The sequence below is a fragment of the Ptiloglossa arizonensis genome, chromosome 3 (genome assembly GCF_051014685.1).
Source record: "Ptiloglossa arizonensis isolate GNS036 chromosome 3, iyPtiAriz1_principal, whole genome shotgun sequence".
NCBI lineage: Eukaryota > Metazoa > Arthropoda > Insecta > Hymenoptera > Colletidae > Ptiloglossa > Ptiloglossa arizonensis.
In genome coordinates, this window is record NC_135050.1 from 29994320 (window position 1) to 30005815 (window position 11496).

Here is an 11496-nt window from a genome sequence, read left to right on the forward strand (position 1 = left end):
TGGGGAAAAGTTTGACAGCGTGCACGATATTCGATTTATTTTTTAATTTCATTATTTTTGGTACAGTGTTTTCTTAGAATTATCATAGAAGAAAATTTAACAAAGCTTACGATTTTAGAGAACCTTCACGGTGTAATAAATTCTGAAAAACTTTTTATACCGAAATTAGAGGCACCTCGAAACCTGACACTACACACGCCGACACTTGAAAAATCGAATTTAAATTCCGCGTTTCGAGCACGATGACATTTCAGAAAAGTTGCCAATGAAAAGAGACTTTCGTTTCAACCACGAGGGTAGTTTTTTCTCCTGTTGGAACTAAAAGGGAATGAATTTCATTTCGCTAGAAAAAGAAAAGTTTCGAAGCAGTCCGTTTCGCTGGTTCTGCTTGAAAGCCGGCACGAAATTTAGATCCGTGTGCACGTTCCTTCTGTTTTTATCATTTTTAGCCGCTTTTGAAAAAACTTATATTTCCGCCGTGGTTTCGTAACATAAAAATTCAAATTAGCCCGAGAAATAATTGTACACTTCGCGGTCGAAGGTTTCTTCCGTTATTTTAAAAAGTATTGCCAGGACGTTAAAATTTCAATGCTGTTTGTAAACTTTCGCGCAACACGAACACCGAAAATGATTCAATTTTCAATTTTTAAAATCCTTTTCGAGCTTTGTCCCTCTAAATTTTTGTACCCACGTTATACGTCAGTAGTGAGTTTTTTCGGTTTTTTCAGTTTTTTCGATCGCTCGGTACTCTCACCGTTTATCCAATTTTATGTGATTCTATTTTTCTTTCAAATCTCGTCGCAGAAAATATAACGAAACATCGATTTGTATCGATCCTTTTAAAACGGCGGTAAAAAAATACGTACGTATCGATATTTCGATCGAAAACTTAGCGAAGCAATTTTTATCGAAGTTCGTTGTTTACAAATAGCTTCAACGAATTAAAAGCTATCGTTATTCCTATATCGTTTCTATTTGTTTGTTTGAATTGCTGCAACGACCGATAAAGTCGGCTGTGAGTGACCGATAATGGAGAAACACGTGATCGAGATCGAAATCTAGATCTCTCGGTCGGTAATGTCGCGAGATAATGTTCGAGGTCAAGCAGCCGCAAGTGAAAGCCACAAGTCTCTGGAATCTCTTGTAGCAAGACGCAGTTATGCATCGACATTAATTCCAGTTGAGAGTGTTTCACGTGGTACAGCTATTTTTCCAAGAATTTTTCTTTCGCGTGAAATCTTGGAAAGTTCGAAAACGAGGGAAAAAATTGTTGCACGTTCTCGAGTATCGAACGTTCTAAAGGTGTATCGGTCGACGAAAATAGTGTTGGACGTTTTGGGCTGATTAATGGAAACGAATTTCAAAGGTAAGCCAGTTCGATAAATTTACGAATAATTTTCAGTAATCGTGCAACACTTTCCTCGTCAAATTACGGATCTCGTTAAACGAAACGCGATACGTGACGCTTCGTATCGCACGTATGACGCGAATGATCGAATTTCATTTCGGGAATGTTAATTAATTCGAGTTCGTTAATCGTTCGATTGGTCAATTAAGGGGCACGACCGTTGCTACGAATAAGTTAATCGGACGATTAAGTTTATATCAGTTTAGTCATGTTATTCGACCAACGATGGTTAAATAGTATTCAACATGTACGGGAAACTTATTTTCCACGAACGTGTAGTTATTTATAGTTTTAAAGATTGCAACGTATCCGTAATAGAAAATGTCACAGCAGCCAGGTATAGAAGGCTCGGTATCTGGAGCATACGAAATATCCATTTTATTTATTTCACACAAAACGGTATTTACAGTTCACGTGTTTATCGATATTAATCGGGAACACGAATAAAGAGGTGGATTTACCAGAAAAGAATGTGAAAGTCGTAATTGCTATTAGTTCGCGCATAGTCCGTGGTCGGTCTACTTAGACGAATGTTCCGAAAGAATAAAATGTGTCGATGTTCAATGACAGACCTCTCTGTCGTTAAACTTCACGAATCGATCGATCACGAATCTTTTTAAAGTTTGTTTACGCGGACGAATTCATCTTCCGAAAATACACCAGTCTCGTGTTTAAATTTTTTCCTTACGCCCGATAGTGTCCGAGATATCGAATCGAATACGTTTCTGAACCCTGTCCGTTTCTTCCTGCGTGAAACATATTCGTAAAAGCTACTTGGTGCAAAAATGTCTAAAAAATCAGCGATCGAAAAGAAATTAAAAAAGGAAAGAAAAATAATCGAAAGTTGCACCCGAATCAATCGTATCGTAAGCTAATCGTGGACCGATGATCGATTCGAGTTTTGCCCGTTGGTGATCCTTTCCATTCGCTATAAAATAGTCCCATCGATGACGAACGAAAGGATCCTCGGCGCGTTTGGTGCATCGTTCCTCCTATCCGAAGGAGAAATTGCGGCCGACTATGACGAAAATACACTCCCTTCGATAGGGAGTACCGGCTGAGAGTGCGCAGGAGCTTCTGGAATCGACGGAATCGTCCACCGACAGAGTCGCAGCCCTGGTGGGGGGTGGTCGCGGCTGGTTTGCGCAGTCGCGGGGTATTTCCCGGGAATCGGGTCTTTCCGGGTCTCCGACACGGTTTTCCCTCGTCCGGCTCACTTCAGCGGGCGACGTGCGACACGGCAACAGGTGACGGGGAGCGACTCCGCGCGAAGATCCTCGAGACGAGCAGAAAGGATCGCGGAACGAGTGACGTGACGGTGACGTGTGGAAGCCACGCGTCGAGCCGCGCGCTAGTCCAGAGACCAGTCGACCGACACACTCGATACCGGTAAACTCGATCCTCCCGACGGACCTTACACCGACGAAACATCAGGGAGAACACCTTCTCTCCGAGGGAACACCGGCCGAGCGGAATTAACCAGGAAAAATGAGCGTCGAGGACGCCATCAACTATAAGCCCAAGGAGGAGGAGGATTACTATGCTCTCCTCATGTGCGACGAGTACGCGACGGTAAGCTTTCAGTGATTTTATCCTCGTCGCTACCCAATTTTCACACGCTTCCCTACCCATTTTTCTCGAGACGCTCAACCTTTCCGGTCTTTCGCGCGTATAGACCTTTCCGGTTGAAAATATTCGAAAAATGTCACAACAGGTGTATCGAAGTACGTTGAAGTCATTGGTACAGGGGCAACGATGATCGAACAATACAACGATGCGAGAACGAGTGTACGCACACCACAGGGTATATCAAAGTTTACAGAAATTCAGGTTAAGGGTGGAAATTAACCGTACCCGTGTTTGATCGTGATTCTTTCAGAAATTGTTCACGTCGTTTCGTCGATACTTCGTTGGCCTTTCGTTGTAAATATAAACAGTCTCTCAACGGTGTACATATGTAGTTTTTTTACCTTTGGCTTTTCGTGATATACACATTGAACAGGTGTATGTAGATTCTTACGATCGACTGGGTATCAAAATTATCGCGTCATCCCTTGCACTTTTGCATCGAACCTTGTCGCCGGAGAAGAATCATATTTTAGAGAACACAGAGATCGAGCAATGTGAAAATATGATATTTTTTTGCGATTCATAAACGATGTGCGAACCGTGAAGGTCAATCGTGGACTTTGATTTTCTTTTCGAGAGAAACTTGCGCGTTTCCAAGTTGACCAACGAGAATTGGGATTTAGCGTGGTACAAAGCTTGATCGAATAAGTTGAAACTCTTTTGCAGCTTCGAGTTTTAATGAAACTTTTTCCGTAGTTCCCTCGGTTTACATTTTTCTCTCGATAATGGAGTTTTCCGGTCGTTTTTCGCTTCTTTGGTCGAAAATTGCAAATTGACACGGTTCGATAATTGCACAGAAAAAGTCGACTGTAAATGTTTCGAAGTTTGTAACATCGCGACGGTCGTCACTCGATGGTTCTGGAGGAAGATTTGAGAAAGAATTTGTTAGAGTTAACGTTAAGCGACGCTATTTATTTTCACGTTTCCGCGTCCGTTTATTTTATCGTCGATTCATTGTTGCGAGAATGGGAGATCTTCGAAGTGACTTTCCGTATCCTGACTCATTAACGATATTTACATTTGCGAGTCTACCACGACTTGGTCAATTTAAAAGACCGTATTGTACTTAAATAACAATCAAGTGCCTTACTTGGCTGTAATTGTCGGTCGTGGAGAGAACAAATTTTGTATAACGATACACTCGAGGTATCGAAGCTAGCTGCGTAAAGATCCAAGTACCCATTTTGTATTCGTGTCGTGCACGAGTTACGGTTTAGCGAGAAAAAATTGAAAAAGATCACGATAAATGCGCGAGCGTTAATGGATTCCGCTATTTAATCACCGATGAATTATCGTCGCGCGATGTTGTCCAGTTTATCCGACGCTCGACATCCACATTCTTGAACATACGTTTAACGCGATGCGCGTATTTAATGCGCTTTCCGAAGTTATTCGAAGTTAATTAGCCGCGGTGTAAGTAACGTCACACGAGGATAACTGCATCGGCAGCGAGGTCAACTTTAATTAACGCTTCGTCCGAACTTGACGATTAGCATCGATCGTTGTCGATTCGTCATCGTGACTTCATTCGACCACGCTACGCTACGCCCTTCGATCGTCCTCGTTAACGCTTTCTTCGAACTCGAACGCGCGATTAATCCTCCGTATCGCCTATTTTGAAACGCGAGTTTGGTCACCGGATGTGTCACGTTCCGCGTTACATTTCGATGGTTTATCGTCGATCGATTTAACTTTCCCGTACGTAACCGGAAAACTTCGACAAAGGGGACTGTATAATCTGATTCCTCGTTGGATGAAACGTTTCGTAAAATATCTATCCTCTTTTCGTAACAATTATTGCAAAGTAACGACCAAGTAAACGGTAAAATTACCACCGGGAGTGGTTGCTCGAGCTACGTATTAACAAACAGGAAAACGATCCGCAAGATTGTAAAGGGCAGTCCGTAAGTTGTTTCCACGGAACGAAATTGCAAAGCGGATCGCGCAGCGTTCAGCGGCTCTTGCCGCGCCCTGTGGTCATTAATGTCGCGTAAAAGTTATCGCTGACCCTTCTCAAGGAATTACGTTAGCAGGTTATCTCGTTTTCCCCGTCCCGTCGTCGTCGTCGTCATCGTTCTTGACGATCCGCTAAAAATAACACGGCGTCGTTTTAAATAAAGCGCGGGGGTTAATGAGTGATCGTGTTTGCTTGTTTACCGACGGACTGCTCCCGGCGTTGTTCCATTAAGAAATTCTAGCCCCTCCCCCCCCATTAAGCGAATTCGTTAAATTGCCCGGCAAATATCGCTCGTTTCCATTAGTCGCGAAATTAACAACGGAGGCAACCCCCGTCTCGATTACGCTCGCGAAGAGGACGGATACTTCGCGGTGTGCTGCACACTACCGGAACCGTGTTCGACAACACCTCGATGTCGTCTGTGTTTAGCGGGGAATCGAATATTATACGCGACGATAGACGAGTAAAATTTCGATCGACGATTTGTCGCGTTAGCCCTTTACATCGATGTCTACCGATGGCTTCGAAACACCATGCACAGATCTCTTGGAAACTGCGCCGAAGCTCGATCGTAAACTCGGTCTTAGTTCGGTGGTAATCGAGTCCGGTCGTAGTTCGATCCAGTCGATAACTCGCTCGCCAGTCCCTCGTGGCGATTCGAATCTGTCAGTCGCGTTTACCAATAGTTGCCACTCGACGTTCGGTACCGATTATTTTTGCGTTACGATTCCGCGTTATCGAGATACGTTACATCGGGACGATACGACTCGATATTTGCGCCCTTTTCGCCCGAATTTACGGCGCGGTATCGGGATAATCGACTGCGCCGCAAAAATGCATCGGAGTGGGACGCACTCGATCCCATCGTCGATCAAATCGGTCGTGTACAATTGCGCGTGGAATCTCGTTGAACTCGAACCTGTGATTTCAGGTGGAACAAATCACAGCGGAATACAAGATACTGGCTCTCAAATACCATCCCGACAAGAACAAAGGCGACAAGGAAGCCGAGAGGAAATTTCAACAGCTGAAGGTTCGTTTCGTCGATCCGTTCTGCGTCCGTTTCGATGATCGTTGCGAGTCACCGGGACCGCGATTACGCGATCGTTGTTTCCTTTTACCTCGATTCACCTTGTCGGTGTTACGATCTCGTGGTTCTACGTGTTACGATTCCGAGGCGCGTGTCTATAGGTATCGTACACGAGCGTACAAGGTGAACGTAACGCGATTTCGTTTTTATCGCAGCACGCGAAAGAGGTTCTCTGCGACCCTGAGCGAAGAAGCAACTACGACAAATGGAGGCGTAGCGGAATCGCTATCAGCTACAAGCAGTGGTCCGGAATGAAGGACCATGTTCACCAAGTGAGTAAATCCAATGGAAATTCTCTACCCGAAGGATCGCTGTCCACGCGACGATGTAGCACAATAGAGGAAATCGAGGCGTCTCTGTGAGAAATTTCTCGGTTTATCGAGCGAGTATTTCGAAGATACGAGATTCTTCCTCGAAACGACGAAACTCTCGATCCTTTCGAGGCAACCTCCGCTACGCGGTGCTGTATCCATCGACGAGACGATCGTTCCTCGCGATCTCGAAACTACGTAAACTCGTTCGTCCTTAAATTCAAATTGGAAGATCTTCATCGAACGGAACGACGAAGAATTTCGCTTAAATTCAGTTCCGGATAAATTTCCTCGAATTCGATTCGAGAAAATTTACAGGAATTTCCTCGCCTTCGTTTCAACTCTCTCGATGCAGCGAACTCGTATTCTCGAATTCGATATCCGAAAATAACTTTTCTCGCGCGAAGGAACTTTTTCCATTTATTGATTCGTGAGTTTCGCGTTTACCGTGGCCATTGAAAGCAAAGCCAACTCGATCCTGAAATATTGAACTCTCGATGCTCGAAGCTGTTTGCAAAAACATCTGGCGGATATCTTTTATATTTTACGGGTTTGCTCGAACTCGTATTTCGGTCAAATTCCAGATCGCGGAGTCTTTTCAAGTTCAACGAGGAACTTTCGATTCACGCGGAAATTGCTTTTCGTTTTTACCGTTATTCGAAACCATTATCCAACAACGCTATCGATTTTGACGATATTCGCGCGACTCTATTAAAAAGAGACGGTGTGCCTTTCTGAGCTACCGCGTCGGTCTGGCCAGCGATCCTCTAATTATTTCCTGCACCATCGGAATTCGAAATTTCTCACAAGACGGAGAACAATGTTATATCTTATCGAGTATTTTGGACCCGAGAAAAAACAATACCGAATTTTATACAGCCACTCGTTTCCAATTCGAACGAGATTTAAGCCGAAAATTTCCATCGATCGAAACGATCGTATCGACTTGTACGGATCTCGATAAAAGATCAAGGAAAAAATCCCCTTTCGGTGTTTCTAAAATCAGTATACGTATCCTCTGATTCTCTATCGGATGTCTCTCTTGGTAACTCTATTTTGTAAACTGGTAACTCTGTTAATCGTGGAATACGATGTATCGATATCTACGATCCTGTAACCCGTTTCGTCCAAAGTGCTCTCCGAGATTTACCATCGTTCTCTCTCGTTCGCGGGAATATATTTGGCGCGTTTACAATTCTCCCCCTTCGCGAGGAGGATATAAACGGGAAATTGTAAAGTAAGACGAATACGTGGCAGTCGATGCACTGGAGCACACCGAAGACGAAGGATCGCATGCTACAGGACGCGTCCGGTGAGGGCGGCGGTTCACCGAGCCACACCAAGGTCCAACCACCGAACGCGCACAGAAGAGCCTCGGAGGGCGGCGCGAACATTTATTACGGTGCACGCCGCGACCTCGGTTGGGACTCCGAGGTGCCCAGCGAGGTCGTCAACAAGTTCCGCAACTACGAGATCTAAGTTAGCCGACGGGGGGTTCGAGGGGGGGATTCTTCGGAGTCCGTGTCGCCAGGACCAACAATCACTTATTGCGTGTCTACCTTGAAGTATATCGAATGGAAAACAAGCATTACGCGTATCGTAGTACCATCTCAACATGAATTTATCGTTCGTCATTGTCCAACCGATGCAACGCGAAGAAGTTAAACTCGGAGCGGGCGGAAGCCCGGGGATCGTAGAGTTCACGGGGAAACTCGTAGAATTCCTCCGACGGTTTTTCGGTTTTCGCGACTTTGGGTTTTTCAAGAGACACACCGTGGAATCGAAACTGGCGACGACACTCGTGTACATCCGGATCGAAGATCGACCCCCTTCTCGTTGCCGGGAAGACGCGAAATCGAAAATCGTGGCCACGACCCCGGTGAAACGCTCACGGACGAACAAGTGTCCGAAGAACGGGGAGAGCTGCCACCGAGAAGGTATGATTTTTAGTTGTCGAAGCTGATTTCGAGATCGTTTTTCAGCGACGTTCCGACGTCCCGACGGTCCGAGGAAACGGAGAACTCTCGTCGTAGGTCCTGCTCGCGAGACGATCGCTTGGTAAACGAGCTCGCGATTGCAACTCGAGCGTCGCTGTTGTACCGTTTTCGACGTTTAATTATCACCGCGTGGTCGCGTTCCAACGTGCGGCGCAACGGGTTCGATGAAGACTCGCGGCGAAGCTGTTCAGGATAACGGGGCAAGTTACGAGGAAGGAAGTTCTACGATCGGTTGGACGGTGCTTTGATGTCGTATCGAGAGAAATTAAATCTCCACGATTCCGCGAAGGAATCCGAACGTAAGAGAATAACTAGCTGTTTCTACTTGTACGTTACTCGCGGTAGAACGCTCGAGCGGTCGCGTGGCTTCGTTGTCGAACGATCGACGCGGGGTTTCCACCATTGCCGGATCTTTGAGCCCTGTTATTTCGGGAAAAGTACGACGAAGAGGACGCGAGGCTGCTGCGATACGATTCGCCGAGTTCCGGGAATATTTTCATCGCCGTGTTACTCGAAATCCTATTGTACACTTTGTACAGGTACACGTATACGGACCGGAGATCCTTTACACGCGCGAGAGTAACGATACATTTTATTTTTCTCTACATTCGATAACTCTCGATCTATGCGATGGATCCTTCGAAACGATTTATGTTATCGTATCGCGTCGGTAAAATTACACAATAGAATTTGTATCTCCGTATCGAGAATTGTATTCGTTTCACGAAGAAGGATTGTACTTTTAAATTCGTATCGACATATTTCCGCGTACACGCACTTACGCCAAATTCGAGGATAGAGTTAAATATTCGATCGTACGCTCCCGGTATTCCTCTTCGTCGCCCTTAAATACAATTTAAACGAGTCACGGCACGAAGGTATTGTTTCTCCGGTAACAATGAAAGCCCTTCGAATTCGAAACGAAGTCTACCGCTCGAGTAGTTCTTTCATCGTCGAGTAGCTAGAAGGAAAAAAAAAGTAACTCGTTGTTTCTACATTGAGTGCTTCTCAGTGGAACGTTTAAACAGTTTACACTTCGATCGCGATGCTTTTCGAAATATCGCTCCTGTTTTCAGCACGGAGAGCAAAGGGGAACGAGATAAACTGTTTAAAGTTTAAACAATCGTCATTGTTTCCACTGTCGAGCGAATCGATGACGGCGCACTTGTACCTGTGTCAAACGCAAAATGTATATCGTTCTTTCTCAACGATACTTGAATGTTCGAAAAAATCCAAACACAACCCCATAGATTTTCCATCGCCCTCTTCTGTATTTCCGTCAACCCCTTCGCTGAACGAGCGATTCAACCGCTCCTGGTTCCGATGATAAACGAATCCGTGTTACACGTGTATCGGAAAAATACAGTATTCGGTTTCGTGCTCACCAAAAGGGAACAAAAAGTGGCTTTTGTAACGAGTTGTACCGTAAATTGTAAAGATCGGACGTTGTGGTTAAAAAACACGCTTCACTGGAACGTAGAGAGTTACTTGTTTTTCGGATAAGTGGATCTAGAGGGAAAAATTTCGAAATGTTTACCGCGTACGGAAAAATTAGTATCGTTTCGAAACAAACGATTTACGTCGTTTCGGCGGAGGGGCTGATCACAAACACGTGATCTTCTCATCGTTATTTATCATCGATAATATCCTTTCTCACGACAGCGAGTTACGTCACCCAGTCGTTTTATCCGTTAACAGCAGACATTTAACGTTACGTGTTTCTTTCTTTCGTCCGTGAAAGATCGCGATAGGTAGCGACACTCGGTAAACAATTTTGTAATGCGTTTCGTATCCGTTAGTACGTTGCGTTTGGCGTAATTAAGACACCCAGCTGTAGCAGCTAAAACGATTGACACTCCAAAGTAGCAGCAGTCGACTCGTGTGTGTATCGATGTGACCTTTCGATATTAATTCTAAGACTCGGAGGCGCGGCTCAACTCGAGAAGTCTCGTTTCTCGCGAATCGTTTATCCCTCGCGTCGAGATGTGTTCTCGCGTGCGAAATCTCGCTTTTAAAATTCTCACCGTATAGCGAAGTACGAATCACTCCTCGCGAGTAGACTCTAGTTCGACATCGATTTCTGAATCGAGAACCAACGAACAAAGTGCTAGGATTTCCCAACGAATCCAACGTCGAATGTACTCGAAAGTACTCGAGCCCGACGACACCGCGCGCTATCGATCGCGGACAGGACCATCGTCGAGATCGGATTTTTGAAAAACAGATCGATACTTTCCGAGAAACTATTCCTACAGTTTCCGAATATCGATCGAGATTGAACGAAATCGATAGCACGTGCACGTTGAAATTAGGAAACGTTGACTCTGTTCTCGACTTGTTTCGTTGTTGACCGGACAAGGCTTCGAGTTGACTCCGTGCGACAACTCGAAGAACGAATATCCAATCGCGGGCCGTACGAAATCCAATCCACCGTGTATCAAAGCCAATATCGTAACGATAAAACTCTTTATTGGACAGTTACGGTACCGCAAAATAAAAAAGAAAGGGATCGAATAATTAGTACGAATAAAGTAATTCCTAAAAGAAGAAAAGAATCATTGCGGCAAAATGGTACAAATAAAATTTCGACAACTTCTACCAACCGACCGTAATAGTTGTTAACGTAAAGATTGCAAAAGTTACGTGCATTTTGAAACGTATCTGGGACGCCGAAAACCACACCTAACTTACGACACGTTTAATAGCGAGATAAACCGTCGAGTCGAGGGAGCCAACTAGACGAAATTACAAATATCGTAAACTGTCGCTCGAAGTTGAGAACGAGCCTGGAACAATCTCGTCAGAGACGGGCAAAATTTTACGCGAACGAAAGATGAACGATACAATAAACGCGTAACGATTTATTCGCGATGTTTGTTCGATCGGACGGTTAAATTTTTTCTTCGTTCGTCGCAAAAATATTTAATTTTATCATTTGAGATCTAACCTTCATTCGACGGGTCACGGGTAGAAAGTTATCTTTTTGTCTTTTATTCGACTTCTTCGATCGAGACACGAATTTTGTCCGCCTCTGAATGTTGTCGCACCACCCGCGTGTATCTGTCCACCGCGGACGAAACTTCTAAACCATCCTGCACCTGTGT

The 11496-nt window shown here is 44.8% G+C and overlaps 1 protein-coding gene across 2 annotated transcripts; it reads left to right on the plus strand.

Moving 5' to 3' along the window:
• Nucleotides 1–1196: 1196 nt before the first annotated feature.
• On the plus strand, nt 1197–10936 carry Jdp (DnaJ domain-containing protein). 2 transcript variants are annotated; one of them, XM_076306715.1, is made up of 5 exons: nt 1197–1366; nt 2456–2980; nt 5926–6027; nt 6240–6356; nt 7698–10936. In XM_076306715.1, the coding sequence occupies exons 2-5, from the start codon at nt 2897–2899 to the stop codon at nt 7872–7874; spliced, it is 480 nt and encodes a 159-aa protein (XP_076162830.1). In that variant the 5' UTR covers nt 1197–1366; nt 2456–2896; the 3' UTR covers nt 7875–10936. The 2 variants fall into 2 exon arrangements, with proteins under 2 accessions (XP_076162830.1, XP_076162829.1); XM_076306714.1 differs by having other exon boundaries at nt 1200–1366; nt 7653–10936.
• Nucleotides 10937–11496: the final 560 nt, after the last annotated feature.